The following is a 19,291-nucleotide window of genomic DNA, read 5'->3' on the forward strand; positions in this document are numbered from 1 at the left end:
AGGAAAAGATGGAGAGAAGTAAGGGGTTGCTCGTGATTGGATGGAAACCATGCAAGACTGAATGACACCAAACAAAAGGATTGCTGTTAACTGAGAGTAGATAGTGAAAATTCCTTCATCACAGATCAGTTGTGTGCAACAGATGAGAATTGAAGGTGATGACAGAGAAAAGCAAGGAAAGAAATGCTGGAACTGCAAGACACAAAAAATAGACATTGCTGGAAAACTAAAATAAAAGAAAATGCTGGAACTAACTTTTGATCAGAAGGTATTGCAGTCAATAGACAATAGACAACAGGTGCAGAAGTAGACCATTCGGCCCTTCGAGCCTGCACCGCCATTTTGAGATCATGGCTGATCAACTACTATCAATACCCAGTTCCTGCCTTGTCCCCATATCCCTTGATTCCCCTATCCATAAGATACCTATCTAGCTCCTTCTTGAAAGTTTCCAGAGAATTGGCCTCCACTACCTTCCGAGGCAGTGCATTCCAGACCCCCACAACTCTCTGGGAGAAGAAGTTTTTCCTTAACTCTGTCCTAAATGACCTACCCCTTATTCTCAAACCATGTCCTCTGGTACTGGACTCTCCCAGCATCTGAAACATATTTCCTGCCTCTATCTTGTCCAATCCCTTAATAATCTTATATGTTTCAATCAGATCCCATCTCAATCTCCTTAATTCCAGCGTGTCTGAGCATTGAATAGCTTTCACCAGAGCATGTCTGAGTGTACATTGTTCAGTATTCAGTGTCAATCACAAGTAATTCTGGTTACTTGCAAACATGGTGTGTAAAGCTTCCAGTTTGAGCTTGGCAAAAAAAATGAATGTGGCTCAATCCAAAAAAAAAATGGAGACACAGCACAGAAAAAGGCCCTTCCACCCAATTCATTCATGCTGACCAAGATGCATACCTGAGCTAGTCCCATATCCCTCAAAATGTTTCCTAAATATCTTTTGCTTTCTCTGACAGCTTGTACAATATATCCGATACCCTCCATGAAAAAATTGCCACTCATTTAAGTCTCACCCCCCCACCACACCACCTTAATTCTATGCTCTCTAGTTTTACACTCCTCTACCTTACGAAGAAAGACCATGACCATCTGTCCTCATGATTTTATATACTGTACCTCCATAAGGCCACCCATCAGCCTCCTATGTTTCAACTATATGCAGTTCTCCTTGTAACTCAGTAACATCCAGCTCCCAATAACATCCTTGTGATTCTTTCTACACACTTTCCACCTTAGTTAATAAACTCATGCAACATTCCCCCTCCCACTTCCTACACTCAGACATCTGTGAGTTAAAATTCAGAGAATCAAAACTTGTTTCACTGAAACTCTTAAAAGTCAACCAATATGCTGCAAGTCATTTCAGTTTAGAAAATATTTAATTGAGAGCCTTTAGTAAATACTTCTCATCATTCTCCAATCAGATGGCTTACCTGAGTACTGGATGCAGCAGACGGGTGTTGGCTGGTTTGAAACATCAACTCGTGCGCTAAGCTTGCTCGGTGCCAGACTGTCCAGTGGGTATTCTTTGGTAATTCCCCTTAAGCAAATCATAGACATAGAACATTACAGCACAGTAAGGCCCTTCAGCCCACATTGTTGTGTCGACCGTCACAATCTATCACTCAGCAATAAATCTTGAACTGAAAACAAGAACATTGTCAAAACATTAAACATGTTCTTGTTCTTGTTAGACATAAAAAGCAAAAGCACCACTTCTCTCCCAAAGTAACACTAAAGCATGGGAGTTAAATTCAGTAAGAACAAGAAAACCAAACATAATAGCAGAAGTTGTCTTTTCTAAGTATTAAATAATTCTCTGTTCAATTTTGTGTAACAAAACCGTCTGTCCACAAATACATTCACACCACCCTTGTGCATGGTAGCAAAAAAGCATTGAATGTCACCTGTTTTTGAAAAGGCATTCTGCAGACTCCACGTATTCAGTTATCGTAATTAGTGCCACGGAGTCTTACAGCATGGAAACATGTCTGCCGGCCCAACTGCTCCATGACAGCCACAGCATCCTACCTACCACCAGCTGTCAGTGTTCAATCCATAACCACCGCCCCCCCCCCCCCCACAAGTCCTTCCCTTCCCAGTATCTTTCTAAATGCCTCTTAAATGTTGCAATCATAGTTGCCTTAGCCACTTAGCTTGACAGCTCATTCCGTGTACTCAGTACCCTCTGTGCAGAGTTGTTACTTCTCATTTTGCTTTTAAATCTCTCTCCTCCTATCTTGCATAGGTGTCCTCAAGTTTTGAGCTCCCCAACTCTGGGGAAAAGACCATGATTCATCCACCTTATCCTTGCCCATCATGACTTTATAAATTTCTATGAGATAACCTCTCATTTTCCTACATTCCATGGAATAAAGATCCAGCTTGACCAACCTCTACCCAATAACTCAGGCCCTCTAGCCCAACCAGCATTTTCATAAAACTCATCTGCACCCTCTCTAGCTTGATGATGTCTTTTCTTTAATAGGATGACCAAAACTGTACATAATACTCCAAGTGCTATCTCACTAACATCTTGTTTAACTGCAACATAAATGTTCTAACTCCTAAACTCAGTGCCCTGCCTGCTGAAGGCCAGCATGCTAAACGCCTTCTTCACCACTCTGTTGAGTTGTGTAACTGCTTTCAGCGACCTATGTACCATCACTCTTCAGTCCCTCTGTTCCACATCACTCAATACCCTGCCACTCAGTGTATCCATCGTGCCCTAGCCTGATTGTCCAAAATGCACTTATATCCAATTACTATTCCTCAGCTCATCTTCCTAACTGATCAACATCTCTGTCATTCATTCTAACCTATTTTACTCTCAACAAGACTGTTAATTTAGGCTACATCCACACTAGACTGGATAATTTTGAAAACACTGGTTTCGCGTAAAAACGATAGGCGTCCACACTATGCATTTTTAAAAATATCTCCGTCCACATTGAAACACAGATTTTGGCGAATCTCCTCCTACTGCGCATGCGCAGGACACATCTAACCAAAACAAGCAACATATCTGGTGTTGAATCTCACCATGAAAGTGCACGTTTGTGTAGTTACAGACTAGAAAAACATAAAACGACGGACAGTTGTTGGCTCTCACACAGAAGAACTTAAAAGTAAAAAAAAACAAATACTGGAGCATACAAAGGCAATCGACAGGGAGTTCACAGACAGATTGACCAGGCTAACAACGAACAATGGAAAACTGACTAACTCTGTTGCATTAATAAAGCACCTTGTTAAATGTATAAAACATGTCTGCATCAGTGTTATCTTGTATTTCCATACAACGTTACATTAGGCTGTTACACATCTATTGTCAGAGAAGTACTTACATAAATAGGTAAACCACCTTCGTACAAGCAAGGACAGAAAACAGGGCAAAGTGAGTATACTTATTTATTCAGTAAGTTATGGGTCAAAGTATTTGGTGAGTACATTTCTAACTCTTCTGGCGTCAGTCTCGTTGCCGTCTGTTCTGAAATTGTTAGGTTGCGTTCAAGAAAACAATGAAATGGTGCGCTGCCGTCTGACAGCGTTTTCAGATTTCTTCAGTTACCCCATCCACACTGTTCCGGCCAATCTGGCATTTTCAAAAATACACACTTGGGAGAGCGTTTCTGAAAAGCTCCAGTTTCGGGGGATGAAAACGCCATTTTAGTGTGGACGGAGGGTAAAAATGAAGAGAAAAAGCATTGGTTACGGATTTATCCGGTGTAGTGTGGACGTAGCCTTAAAACAATCAGAATACATTTACATAAATACTGAATAACAAAAATCCCAACACTGACATCTATGGCACCCCACTTATCACAGGCCTTCAAGAATTGAGAATCAACTTACAAGCATCATGCTGTATGACTGATGCAGCAGCAGAATTTACTTTTTTCATTAGGAATATTATCCTTAAGAAATGTAAGTATTTGTATTTACATAATACTAAATTTCCATACTGATATATTCCCTTAAGGATACTTAAAGAGATGGTTAAAAATAGATGAATAAAACAGTATTTTTTTTTTAGAACAGCATGACAGTTTCAAGTTTTTGCCAACTAAGTTCTAAAATATATTTTCTTGGAAAATGTGTTTCTTACTTGAGACTGTTATTTTTCTCCTTCAGGGCAGAGCTGGCATGTTTTGGAGGATTTAACTTTGGTGTGAACATGTTGATGCTGCAATAATATCATTAACATGGACATGAGAGCTAATCACAATGAATCAACATTTCTTGAATATAGAAATTGAGCTTTTAAACTAATTATTAAATAATTTGATTTTGATAGACTGTACCACTGGGACCAAGTTCTCAGGTAACAAATGTTTTAGTGTACAAACAGCAGTAGGAATTAGCATGTAACTATTTGAACTATATGGTGCTTTAGGTCCATACTCCTACTGAAATGAGACTAGTCTGGGAGTAACCAAAAGAGAGCACCAGTTTCAGAGATTGCTGAAGGATCTAAATTGTATCTAAGCCCGGGATAAGAGCAGATCGGTGAAATATAGTGAGTTTTTCAACTATCTGAGGTGCAAAGGAAATTTGTAGACAGTGACTATTATAATATTCCACATTAATAGTATCTTGAGTTGAATTAAGAGTTTCTCCTGGGTCATTTTGCTACATATTGAACCATTTACACTTCTCTTAGCTTTTTTTTTTAAAGAATGTGTGACACATTTGGCAGAATAACATTATCTAATGGCTGGGTGAGATATTCCAGAAATGTTTATACAAAAAGCAACAGATGATACAGAGATTGTTGCTCAAATTCCAACTGGATTCCCTAATACACAAAGAAATCTCACTAAGTGTTAGAGAACAACAACAGGGCCAGCAAACCTTCTGCCACAACCAAAGTATTCTGTAAAAGTGGAAAAGCTTAAACTGAGATTCTTGATTAAACTTAGGTCAGGTTTTCAAATGAATATCAACATTGGTGCTTACCTTGGTGCTGAGGTGTAGCCAGAAGACTTCACTTTGGTATGAAACACCACTGGCTTGTCTTTGACACAGCTGACTAGGTTCAGGATTTCAAAAAAGAAAGAACTATTACATTTTATAAAATGTTCAAACACAATCATCAGCTTTCAAATCTACAGAATTGATAAGGCACGCTGCCATTTTCATTAAGCGTAAATCAAAAAAAAGGTTATCTAGTTTAGCAGGTAACTGTTCTTAGCACTTTGTAAGTAAATATCCACATCATTCAAGGTTCAGATAAGTGGAATGCTGTATTTAGTGATGATGCTCCTACCAGTAAGAGTGGAGATGATTAATTCTGCCATTAAGATTCAAAGTTCAAAGTACATTTATTATCAAAGTATGTATACATTATACAACCTTAAGATTCATCTCTTTATTGGCAACCACTAAACAAAGAAACTCATAGAACCCATAAAAAGTCCATCAAACACTCAATGTGCAGAGAGAGACAAAAACAAATCATGCAAACAATAAAAGTAAGCAAATAGCATTCAGAACAATAGTGAATCCGTAGACACGGAGCTGGAGCAGCCCACAGCCGAGTAAGCATCCCAGAGCTGCGAACAGAACTAGACTGACCCTTGCCTTTTGGTCCTGACATCTTGCTCTTTCAAACCTTCTGGCCCAGCATTTAAACTGTTGAAACATCAAGTCAGTCCTCATACTGGAACACAAGCCCTGTCACATCGATACACTTTGGGCCTAGACCCTGCTACCACATTTCAGCCAGTACCTGACCTTTCTAAATCGGCCTAGGTCAAACAAACCTCGTTCTCGGTTTAGGTGGACAGGCCTCAAATCAGCCTCTCTTCCACTTGCTCCACTCCAACTCAACTTTGCCTCAAATATTCCTTGACCTCACCGTGTACCTGCATACTTTGAACTTGCCTTCGCTTGCCTCTCTATTGTTTGTAGTGATCATTTACCATAAATTTTACAAGAAGAAATGTTACTAATAAAGTACTTTGTTATATTCTTTGTTTTGTTTACTGACAATAAGTAGTCACTGGTCTTCACCAGCACCATCTTGAATTGAAGGACTGGTTTCCAAATAGCCTTGGTTAATCAATTTATAGTCAAAGTAAATTTATCAAAGTACCTATAGGTCACCATATACTACTCTGAAATTCATTTTCTTGCAGGCAATCATTGTCGAACAAAGACATACAATAAAAGCAATGAAAAACTACTCATAAACAACCAATCAACCGATGTATAAAAGATGGCAAACTGTTCAATTAAAAATTTATACTGAGAACATGAGTTGTAAAGAGTTCCTGAAATTGAGTCAGTAGGTTATGGAATCAGTTCAGAATTGAGGGGAGTGAAGTTATCCACACTGTTTCAGGAGTCTGATGGTTGAAGGGTAGTAATTGTTTCTGATCCTGGTGGTGTGGGACCTTCTGTAGTAGTGTGATATGTCTTTATGCTCCACTTACTACATTTGTCTGGAGAAATTGCTCTGCTCTTATTAGAAGTTGCTATAGTTTCAGTTTGTTTCACTCTTAAAGTTCAATTTTCTGAGAAAATTAACACCATCTGCTGCTTGCTGCTTCAGCTGGCCTGCCCTTCCATTTAATATAGTGCTGTCATTCACCAATCTGCTAATAAAATAATACAGCAATACAGATTGCGCTACATTAAATAAATCATATTCTCATAAATATGTGTGGAATCCTTTTCTGCATATTAGTATTTTAAGATTTTATTTACATTTTTATTTAGAGATGCAGGAGGGTAACAGGCCCAATGAGCCCGCACTGCCCTATTACACGTGTGTGACTAATTAACCTGCTAACCCATATGTATTCGGAATGTGGGAGGAAACCCACACATCATGGGGAGAACGTGCAAACTCCTGACAGACAGTGGCAGAATTGAACCTGTTTTACTGGCACTGTAGCAGCATTATGCTAACCACTACAGTTACAGAGGTCAGCAATACAAATTTTAACGTTATTTTACAATAATATAAAAATGTTATGAAGTGTAATTGTGCAAAGCTGCAACATTACGTAACAGTATTGGAGCAACACAGTGCTGCTGCCTCACAGCTCCTGTAAACAGCCCTGATCTCTAGGGTGCTTCTATAGGAAGCTTGCATATTCTATGTGGCAATGTGTCTCTCTCCTGGTCACTCCAGTTTACTTTCACAAGCCAGAGATGTATTAGACAGGAGGCTAACTGGCTGCTGTAAACTGCACCCCATGCAGTTCTGTGACAGGAGAATTCAGGACTGATAGGAATGCAAGGTAAAATGGGATTGGTGTTAAGGGGATGAGCATGAATACTGTAGGAGTGAAGGGTCTTCTCCTGTGTGATATTTACTGCCCATATTTACATTAAACATTAGAAAGACAATATGGCGTTTGTATAGTCTGCTATTAAAGCTATGGAGGCATCTATATAGCATACAAATCCCACACCACCAGGTTCAGTAACAGTTATTACCCTTTAACTAGCATGGATAACTTCACTCACCTCAACTCTGAACAGATTCTACAACCTATGGAGACTAGAAAATCCACAGATAAACACATTCAACTTCATACATTAAAACAAAATGGGAGGAGGAAGGAGGGATAATTATATCTGAGGAAGAATGGACAATAATATGGAGGTAACAATGGAAGTGTACCAGTTCACAGAAATGGAGGGTGCTTGGATGGAAAAACTTGATAAGATATTTTATTACACCCTCTCAGAAATCCCATTATGATAGTAACTTCCCTGTTTGTTGGAGAACTTGTGGAAATCAAAATGTAAACCATTATCATATTTTCTGGGAATGCACGGTTATCAAAGATTATTGGAGGGGAATACACAATGCCCTACAAGACATCTTTAAATGTGAAATACCCTTGGAAAGTAAGAGCATATATTTTGGGTATATACCTCAAGAATGGTTGAAAAGAGATAAATATTTAATGAATATACTGCTGGTAGCTGGTAAAAAGACTCTTACTAAGAAATGGTTATCACAGGAGAGCCCAAACTTAAATGCATGGATGGACATTAGAATGGACATTTACAAAATGAAGAAGATAACAGCATCTGTTAATCATAAGTTGAAACAATTTGACTCACACTGGGAAAAATGGTTTAACTACATAACACCTCATAGGCCTGATTTTATTCTCACAAATCAATGAATCTGTTGTTAAAAAAAAGATCACTCCCTACTTGTACATAGTTTTCTCCTTTCGCTTGTTCTTTCTTTCCTCTCTTTTCTATAAGTGTATACCTCAGATAAATATTATGTGGAGATCTGTGGCATATATGACTATATGATATATATGTACAATATCTGAAATACATCTTATGGAAACATCTGTTTGATGATGAACTTCAATAAAAAATAAATTATACAAAAAAAGAATATCCACAGATGCCAGAAATCCAAAGCAACACACACAAAATGCTACAGGAACTCAGCAGGCCAGACTGCATCTATGCAAAAGAGTAAACAGTTTTACTCTTTTCCATGGATGCTGCCTGGCCTGCTGAGTTCTGCCTAGCATTTTGCATCTGTTGCTTGGAAGTAGGTTCAGAGGAGATGCAGGGATAAGTTTTTTTTTTAGCACAGAGAGCAGTGAGAGCGTGGAACGGGCTGCCAGATACAATGGGGTCTTTTAAGAGACTCTTGGATAGGTACATGGAGCTTAGAAAAATAGAGGGTCTATGGGTAACCCTAGGGTTAAGCACACAGCCTTGTGGTGCACCTGTATGGTTGGAGATTGTGGAGATTTTGTTGATAATCTGAACTGACTGTGGTCTACAATTGAGGATCCAACTGCACAAGGAGGTACTGAGACCAAGGTCTTGAAGCTTGTTGATTAGTTTTGAGAAGGTGATGGCATTGGTTGCCGAGCTGTAATCGATAAAGAGCATCCTGATATATGTGACTTTGCTATCTGGATGTTCCAGGGTTGAGCGAAGAGCCAATGAGATGGCATCTTCTGTGGACCTGCTGCTGCTCTAGGTAAATTGAAGCAGATCCAAATTGCTTCTCAGGGAGGAGCTGATGTGTTTCATCACCAACCTCTCAAAACACCTAATCACAGTGGATGTAAGTGTTACTGGGCGACAGTCATTGAGGCAGGTTATCACCACTTTCTTAGGCACTCGTATAACTGAAACCTGCTTGAAGCGCGTAGGTACCTCAGTCTGCTGAAGCAAGTTAAAGATCTCAGTGAACACTCCAGCCAATTCATCAGCACAGGTCTTTAGTATTTGGCCAGGTACCTCATTTGGGATGGATGTTTTCACGGGTTCACCCTCCTGAAGGCTGCTCGCACATCATCCTCAGAAACTGGGGACTGATGGAGTTTGTGATGTTTCATTCACGTTTTGACAGCCCAAGCAAGCATAGAAGGCGTTCAGCTCATCTGGAAGCAAAGCCCTGTTGCTTGATTTAACGTCACTTTCTTACCCATTCTCCTAATCTGTCTAACTCCTTCTGCAGCCTACCTGTTTCCTCAACACTACATGCCCCTCCACCAATCTTTGTATTATTTGCAAACCTGGCAACAAAGCCATCTATTCCATCATGTAAATCATTGATATAGAGCATAAAAAGAAGTGGTCCCAACACTGACCCCTGTGGAACACCACTAGTCACTGGCAACCAACCAGAAAAGAATCCTTTTATTCCCACTTGCTGCCTTCTACCAATCAGCCAATGCTCAAACCATGCCAGTAACTTTCCTGTGATACCATGGGCTCTTAACTTGGTAAGCAGCTTCATGTGTGGCACCTTGTCAAAGGCCTTCTGAAAGTCCAAATATACACAGCATCCCCTTTATCTATCCTACTTGCAAATTGAAAAAATTCCAACAGGTTCACCAGGCAAAATTTTCCCTGAAAGAAACCATGCTGACTTTGTCCTATCTTGTCTTGTGTCACCAAGTAATCCGTAACCTCATCCAACATCTTCCCAACCACTGAGGTCAGGCTAACTGGTCTATAATTTCCTTTCTGCTGCCTTCCTCCTTTCTTAAAGAGTAGAGTGACATTTGCAATTTTCCAATCCTCTGGCACCATGCCAGAGTCCAGTGATTCTTGAAAGATCATTACTAATGCCTCCACAATCTCTACTGCTAGCTCTTTCAGAACCCTAGGTGCAGTTCATCTGGTCCAGGTGACTTATGTACCCCTAGGTCTTTCAACTTTTTGAGCACCTTCTCTCTCATAATAGTAACTGCACTCACTTCTCTTCCCTCACACCCTTCAACATCTGGCACAATGCAAAATATTCATTTAGTTGAATCTCCTTGTCACTCATGATTATTTCTCATGGCCTCATTTTCTAACTGTCCTCTATCTACTCTCAAATCTCTTACTCTTTACATACTTGAAAAAGCTTTTATTACCACTTTGATATTGTTTGCTAGCTTGCTTTTCACATTTCATCTTTTCCCTCCCAATGATTCATTTTAGTTGCTCTCTGTAGATTTTAAAAGTTTCCCATTCCTCTATCTTCCCGCTAATTTTTACCTTGTTGTATGCCCTCTCTTATGCCTTTACATTAGCTTTGCCTTCTTTTGTCAGCCATGGTTGTACTATTTTGGCATTTGAGTACTTCATTTTTGGAATACATCTATCCTGCACCTTCCTCATTTTCCCAGAAACTCACGCCATTGCTGCTCTGTTGTCACCTTGCCTGCATCTCCTTCCAATTTACTTTGGCCATCTCCTCTCTCATACCACTGTAATTTCCTTTACTCCACCGAAATTCTACTATGTCAGACTTTTGTTTCTCCCTATCAAATTTCAAGTTGAACTCAATCATATTGTGATCACTGCCACCTAAGGGTTCTTTTACTTTCAGCTCCCTAATCACCTCTGGTTCATTACATAACACCCAATCCAGTATAGCTGATCCCCTAGTAGGCTCAACAACAAACTGCCCTAAAAAGCCATCTCGTAGGCATTCAACAAACTTACTCTCTTGAGATCCATTACCAAACTGATTTTTCATTTCAATCTGCATGTTAAAATCTCCCATGACCATCATAACATTGCCCTTCTGACACAACTTTTCTATTTTCTGTTGTAATTTGTGGTCGACATCTCAGCTACTGCTGGGAGGCCTATATATAACTGCCATCTCCTGTGGGTTTGACCATTTTCACTCTTGCTCATCTGAACTCTCACAAAACCTACATAGCAGACCTGTAGCAGGTATTGAAAGATTTTCTCGTCAGAGCTTTTGCACGGTCCATATATGATTTGCTTGCTAAACGATTATTTAAAAAGTCAAGTTTTCAAATATCATTCCACTTCTTTCCATTAGCAAATTCTCCATCAACTTTTGCACCACAGCAATGCATGCCGGTAACTCCAGTTTCTGCTTTGTACATAATTATTTCTTGTAGCTGCATGTTGCTGACCATGAACTTGCATTGCAGCAGTTTCTACTATTTCATTAAGCCATTCTGTTTTAAATGAACTAGTGGTTCTTTTGCACTTCACGCCCTTTGCTTCTTTGGAATTTGATATAGTGAATCAATAACTTATTTAATAAAAACAGTACAAGTAAGCCAGTTCTAAAGTCTGCAGACAAATCACTGACAAATTCAACGTTGTCAACACCATTCGCACCAGAAACCGTAAATGGAAATGTGATCATGCACGACTGTGAAACATACTTCTTCTTCTTTGGCTGTCCATCAATTTCAATGTTGACTGTGAACATAAGAACATAAGAGATAGGAGCAGGAGTAGGCCAATCGGCCCCTCAAGCCCGCTCCGCCATTCAACAAGATCATGGCTGATCCAATCTTAACTCTTGTGACTGTGCTGAGAGTTTAGTCTCTGCAGGCACGTTTATGGGCCACAAGACCAGCATTGGATTGGCACTGTCTCCCACATCGGTTGCATTTGTGATTTGACTGGTCTAGCACCAAATGCCTGCGTTCATGACCTGCTTCATATTTCTTCTGCCTTTTCTCCTCGATAGCTGGGATTGACTTCTTGACAATGCAGCACCAACTTCTTCAGTCCAAAGCATCTTTCTCCCAGGTGTTGACATTCATGTCAGGGTTCTTCATATGGCACTTGAGCACATCTTTGTAGTGCAGCTTCTGACCACCATGCTTCCTCATGTAGCTTGCCATAGAAAACAGCTTTGGGCAAACGATCATCGCTCATTCATGTAACATGACCAGTCCAACGCAGCTGAGAAGCTGTGATGAGCAATTCTGCACTGACTGTACCAGCATGCCATGAAGTAGAGGGTGACAACCTTTTGTATTCAGTTTAATTTCCTTTGTGCGCTAGTAGCAAAAGATGTGCGTGCACGCACAACTTAGAGGAAACATTGCCAACCAAGCTACTCCCTATCGATCATGGCTGATTTACTATCTCTCTCAACACCATTCTCCTGCCTTCTCCCTGTAACCTTTAATGCCCTGACTAAGCCAGAACCTATTAACTTCCACTTTAAATATACCCAATGACTTGGCCTCCACAGCCATCAACGAATTCCACAGATTCACCACCCCCTTGCTAAAGAAATTCCTCCTCATCTCTTTTCTAAAGGAATACCCTTCTATTTTGAAGATGTGCCCTCTGGTCCTAGACTCTCGCACTATGTTAGCTTGCATATTAATGTTACATACTGTGTTTTTAGTAATATTTCCATTACATTTATTTATTTATGTTATGATTATTAATTCTGGGCTGACTGTATCTGGCTTTATTTAAAAATAAATTTAAATATATTTAAAAAATAAAAACTTGGCCTCCAGAGCCATCTGTGGCATTCTTGTAAGGTATGTACAAGACAATATTAATAGTACCAAGAGTATTTACATAAATTACTGTTTTACTCTGCAGCCTCCGTATAGTTTGTGACATGCAATACTTATGCATCTAACATGCAAACTAGTTTGTTGAATTAAATGAGAACTTGGTTTCAACTTGCTATTTCCTCTCTTGTGATTTTTTTTTAAACTTGCATCTGCCAAAGTCAGCAACTTTTAATACCAGCCAAACTATCAGTGCAAACAATGGCAAAAATAGTAATGTCTGAAACATGATGAATGAAAATATGTACAGCTTTTGACAGCGAATACTCAAGGGCCGCCACAAAGGGTCTTAGTTACAGAAAGCTGGCACTCAAAAACCCAGCTACTAAAAAGCTATTGTAGTTGCCTGTAAAGTCATTAATGCTGCCTCTAGTTCCTGATGTTCAGCTTAACATCTAATAAACTTAAATGCATAGAACATTTCAATAAATGGCTACACCATTACTTTCATAAACTATGAACGTGATCTATCACAATAATCTGCCTTACATTCCATCATATTTTCTGTATTGTTTTTCTGGCTGCTCAAAAGTTGGCAAAGGTATTATTCAATCAGATGTAAATGCTAAAGAGAGCTAACCTGAAAATGAAATTGACCAAATTGCCTCCAGTTTACTTTTTATTTGCTATAATTTTGTTTAAAATTTCAATCTCCAGAATAGATGGACATCTCTTTAGAACTGAGATAAGGAGGAATTTCTTTAGCCAGAGGCTGGTCAATCTGTAATTCATTGCCACAAACACCTATGGAGGCCAAGTCAGCGGATATATTTAAAGCAGAAGTTGATAGGTTCTTGATTAGTAAAGGTGTCAAAGGTTACAGGGAGAAGGCAGGGAAGGGGGTTGAAACATATTAAAGCAGTCATAATCAAATGGCAGAGTAGACCTGATGGGCCAGAAAGCCTAATTCTGCTCCTACTTAAAGTCTAATTATTTCACCAGAAGTATAACATCAAGAAAATATACAAGAAGAAAACTTTATCTCAAATTAAATTTTGCATGTACAGCAAACAAGATATTAAATTGTTGAATCCAACTCCAGAGACATTCAGTATACACACTAATCCAAGTACTAAAATTCACCAATACACATAGGAATAAAGCAGGCATGAATCTGGTGGTGAAATGTCCATCCACCTGATATTATGGAATTGAAAGTTGGACAAATTGAGATAATCCTGCCAAGTAAGAGAGGCCGATACAGCACAAAATGAAATGAATATCAAATACAGCGCAGTATTAACCTCATAGAACAGGTTGTGCACCATCTGAACTACCGATCAACCGAGAAGTGACATAAGATTCAGAATATTTTTCACCTTATGCCTATCAACCATAATGGATTTATTCAGCAGCCACCAATTCAGATTAACCACTGTGCTTCTCTTCACACACTGGGCATACAGAAACAAAGCACTTACCCATCTTTGATGGAACAGCTGACTTCTCTTTCTGCTTTGCATCACAGTTTAAAAGGGAGGTGGGCAGCAAAGGAGCCCTGAAAAAAGATTCTCGATCAATACAAGCCACCAATCATGATTCTTGAATCATATCATCATATAATTAAAGATTAAAATAATGATATATTGGACAAAAATAAAAACACAAAATGCTGTCAGAACTCAGTAGGCCAGACAACATCTATGGGAGGAGGTAGTGATGACGTTTTGGGCCAAAACCATATTGGACAGATGTAACAAGAAGCAAAAGGTGAAAGCCAAACTAAATAAAGTTGTAAAAGAAAATGGAGAAATAAAGCATTAGAATTAAGAGCTAAGTTTAAATTTTGTTAATAAAACAGTTGGATGTGTATGCATGATAGATAGGGGAATGACAAGAAACAAATTGAAGAGGCTTGATAAGCCTAGTTAGTTAAAAATTTAAATGCTAAATTTCTTTTCAGAGGCCCTCCATTGGTCGACATTGGCTATTGATGTTGCGTCCCAGCTGTCTATGTGATACGCAAGCCTGGGCAGTACGATATGGTGAGCAAGCTGTTGCCCATGTAGCACACTCACCTCTCCAGGCAGCTGATGAATCCAAGGAATAGCAGAGACTGATAAAGTTTGGCACCAGCAGTGTCACTGGAGTTGCCAGTCAGCTTTGAAGTCAACTTGGACTCTGTTAGGGACTTCAGCTCTGGATTATTCCTCAGGGTTTACTGCCAAAGCCTCCCCATGACTGGATATAGCCACAAGGCAGCAGAGGTTTGAGATCAGAATTTTCCTTCTCCTAGATGGGCCACCAGCCATTGCTGATGAGCCCCATCTGGCTTTAAGGTGCCAGTGATCTGCCTTTGCCCCTTCTCCTGTCAGTAGAAACGGATCCACCAGGCTTAGCAGCCAAAGAAAGCCAGGAGCTGGACTTGGCTATCAGAGGCTATTTTAGATGCACACCATTGGGAGCATTTAATAGGTAGTGGGAGCTTATCCCCACTTACCATCCCTGGCTATAACCCAAGGAACCAAATTTCTTTCAGCCCTTTAATATTAGCTATATCCTTCCTGGCTTTTGAAAAATACTGATTTCCCAAGTCCAAAGCGAGCCTGAAGTATATTACTTCCATCCAACATGAGGATCTTTAGCACTTCCTGCTCAAAGGCTAGGATATTCACCCACCCAATCCAGAATAGACCCTTTCCCTGGCAAGGCAATGCATTTACAGCAAGACCAGGAAAATAAGAGGTAGCTCCAGGCTTTTGGAATGCAACAAGCAATGATTCCCTAAATACTTTAGGATGCTGAGAATACAAGCAGTGGTGGGTTTGATGTATGAGGAAAATAATAACTTTCTGAAGTTGGCTAACTGAAGATTTTTAGTATACTGTTGGGCTTGCTGTAAATCATCCAAATGGCAGTAATTTGGGCACATTCCATCTTTTCCAACAAGACAAACTTTGCAGACAGAAAGGTTTTCAAAATTAATGCAAGTGTCTCATTTGGATTGTTTGCTCATGATTTTAAATGCTATGTAAATGTATCATATCCGTAACTTGCTGATGCAATTGTACTTCATGTTTTGTTCTACAGTTAGGTCATATTTTGGTGTACTTCTCCCATGAAGAAACATATTGATTAGTGATACATAAATGTTGCAGGCTATATTGACAAGATCTTTTTAAAATATTTAGAAGGGGTATCTTACCTGGCAATGACACAGAGTGCTTCCCCTTGGTTTTTAGACTGCAGACACTTTCTTGCAAGCTCATGTAAATCAATTTCCAGCAGAACAATATGCTTTCCAAACATAGAAGAAAGAAGGCAGAAAATCTGTTGGGAGTAAAACATATTGAATCCCAATAAATTTTCAAAATTAATGCATGTACAAGAATTCTAATAAACAGTTTCTCTTAAAGCAAGTTTTATCTCTTGCAGAAATGTCAGGAATTTTTATCATTAAAATTTTATCAATTCAAAAAAATGGGGAGAAACAGAAAACAAAATGTTTTTGAAGAGATACTGCCACATCTTGCATTTTGCGGACAACCATGCTTTTATAACTAAAACTGTCTGGTGGACTTATAACCTCACCAGGGATGCTGCCAAGGGCTCCATCATCCCTAAGAGGGCGAAACTACTTAATGTAGAGCAAATTATTATTGCGCAGGTTTCACAGTGTAAAAAAATTCTAAATCCAGATTTCCCCTCCAGTAAAAAAAGTTGAATGATGGAACCAAGTGAGAAGGGATAATTCAGAGAACATATCTCCTCATTTGTCCCCAACATAATTAAAGCAGAAAATCTATCTTGCTGTTTTCAAAATGAGAAATCAATTTTACCTCTACAAAGAGATTATTTTCAAATACAATGAAACTCCAATAATCTACTGTTCTATCATTTGGCATTTGGCTTACCACTACCTAGCCACCCAGCCCCTTTTCAACATACCAGCCTTGTTTCTAGCATTCATATAACATAATAACCACAGTATGGGTCCTTTGGGCCAAAATGTTGTGCCAATACCTATTCTACGATCAGTCTAAACCTTCATTTTTCTTACATCCATTTGCCTGTCTAAGAGTCTCTTAAATGTCCCTAACATTTCAGCCTTTACCATTGCCTTTGGCAGTGCATACCAGCCACTTAATGCTCTCTGGGTAACTAAACTTACTGCTGACATCTTCCCTGAACTTCCCTTCCCTTACCTTAATAGGATATCCTCTGCTATAAGCCATTGTCACCCTATGAAAAAGGCACTAGCTGGCTATTCTATGTCTCTTACATTTTATACACCTCTATCAAGTAGTCTCTCATCCTCCTTCACTCCAAGAAGAAAAGCCCTAGCTCAACCTTTCCTTATATACTCACTGGGGCTCCATTCCCACCGTATTACAAATTCACCACAGTCCCATTTCCAAGCTCCTTCTAAGCTCACTACGCTCTTATTTCTCTTGTTTCCGCTATATTCATCTAGTTTTATATCCCATGCTGTCTCTAAACTCCCCTGGTTTACTGAAACATTTATTATACTACAGTAGAACATCTAAAAAGAAAGTTAATTAAAATTAAGTTGGGGTAATAATATGTGTAACATACAATAGTTCAGAGAACTTGCCAGTCCGGCGTCAAAGATTTTGAGGTGCCAGATTAGCAAAATAATACTAACACTTTATTTTTACAGAACTTTCAATATTTAGTATTAAGTCAATTAATGCTATTCAACATAGATGTAGTTTCTCTGTACTTAATGACCTGTAGCATCAGCAGTCTAGCTTGAATATGGTGGCCTTTGAACTACATTTCACAAGGTTGGAAGAACGAGTTCTATGCAGTTGAAAAAACACTTTAACCTGAAGTGGATCAATGTTGCATCTGTTTTTCAAGCCCTCGTGCTTAAAGGGAAACTTAATCCCATTTTTCCATTCATACTGTTTAACCATTACTGCACCATCAAGTCTGTAGCTCCTATTAAACCTACCTCCCTACTTAATCTGCCAATCAAATCCAACCAACCACCAATTATACTCACCACACATCAATTATCCCATCCCACTGACCCCATCCCTGGCTCACTGTAACAAGTTGACCCTTGCCCCAATAATCTCAATGTTGATTAGCTCTGACTTCCCAAACCTTTCCTCACATATTTCAGACCCCTCTGTGTATCCCCCAAGCCTCAAATCATTCAGTTGGAGGATATACAGGTCCAAGATTGAAGAAATCAGATGAGCAACACTCTTTTGTTATCACGGGTAGAGATAAAAAAATCATTGAGACAAGTCGGGATCCATTTTTCCATTATCCAATATTCAGTTGACGTACACAGATATAATACTTACCTTTAACAGTAATATAGGTTAGGTTCTTTATTAATACATTTTTATTATTCACAAAGCAAATAGAACTTGCTCAACATAAAACTCAAATTGCTCATCCGAGTGCAGCAAGTTTTAAGTTACCTTGTCAGTGCTTCTAATTCCTATTGCATAAGATCCAGCTGTCCGAATGCTTAACCCAAGATGATCTGAAATACATTTTATTTCATTATTCACCAAGACTTGAGCATCTTTAATCATACAAAGTACTGTGAAATGAAACTAAAATATTTAACATGTTACTTAATTAAAATTGGTTTGGTTAATCCTTAGGAAATTAACATAGAATCACAAAAACTGATGCAGCAAGGTGGTGATGTGGCCAGCTATTCCGGCAAATCCATTACTTATGGTGACAAAATTGAAAGAGTCCCTTAGACCAGTCAAAAAAAATGATGTAAGAGTTACATAGACATTTGCCCAGTTTCCCAGTCTATATATGGATATGGTATGACGCATTTGCAAGACAGACCTAGCAGATAGTATTGGAGAGGGAAGAGTGAGGATTGATTTGAAGCAGGATTTTACATACAGAATGAGAGGCCCTATAAGTCACCATTATTGACTGCTGATCTTACAAAGTTTCACGGCATCATCAAAACGTCAAGTTTGATGGCCATCCCTCAAACGATAAATCATTTCTTCTCTATGATGTACATCAGTTAACACAAGTACCGAAGACAGAGAGGGACATGGGATCTATTCAAGGTAAAGTGACTATTACATCCGTAACCAAGGATAGCCTAGTAGTCCCAAGTACGAAAGCTTGGGCACAAGCTGGATAATGAGACTACCAACACAGCCGGGGCTTTGGATGAGGAATCACTCCTCATTAATCTACACAACAGGCACATTAACTTATAATCAACACCCATACTTTAGGTTTGAATAGATCACTAGAGCAGAACTAAGCAATCAGGCCAACGAAATCTACTCCACCAATCCCTCTCAAACCTATTCCTCCTATAGCCTTTGATGCCCTTACAAATCAAGAACCTATTAGCCACTGCTTTAAATAGATATAATAACCTGGCCTCCACAGCCACCTGTCGAAATGAATTCCACAGATTCGCCACCCTCTAGCTAAAGAAATTCATTCCCATTTCTGTTCTAAAGGGACATTTTTCTATTTTGAGGCTGTGCTCTCT

The 19,291-nt window shown here is 39.1% G+C and overlaps 1 protein-coding gene across 2 annotated transcripts in view; it reads right to left on the bottom strand.

Annotated features, from left to right (window-relative positions):
• Nucleotides 1-19,291, bottom strand: part of wdr27 (WD repeat domain 27) — a 561,812-nt gene that overhangs the window by 503,017 nt on the left and 39,504 nt on the right. For both annotated transcript variants that reach the window (XM_073051837.1, XM_073051836.1), the window contains exons 11-16: nucleotides 18,228-18,292; nucleotides 15,974-16,098; nucleotides 14,250-14,326; nucleotides 4,979-5,051; nucleotides 4,128-4,205; nucleotides 1,453-1,559 (exon numbers count right to left, since the gene is read on the bottom strand). In XM_073051837.1, the coding sequence (XP_072907938.1) occupies nucleotides 1,453-1,559; nucleotides 4,128-4,205; nucleotides 4,979-5,051; nucleotides 14,250-14,326; nucleotides 15,974-16,098; nucleotides 18,228-18,292 (525 nt within the window). The remainder of the gene's footprint in view (nucleotides 1-1,452; nucleotides 1,560-4,127; nucleotides 4,206-4,978; nucleotides 5,052-14,249; nucleotides 14,327-15,973; nucleotides 16,099-18,227; nucleotides 18,293-19,291) is intronic.

Source organism: Hemitrygon akajei, chromosome 7 (genome assembly GCF_048418815.1).
Source record: "Hemitrygon akajei chromosome 7, sHemAka1.3, whole genome shotgun sequence".
Lineage (NCBI taxonomy): Eukaryota > Metazoa > Chordata > Chondrichthyes > Myliobatiformes > Dasyatidae > Hemitrygon > Hemitrygon akajei.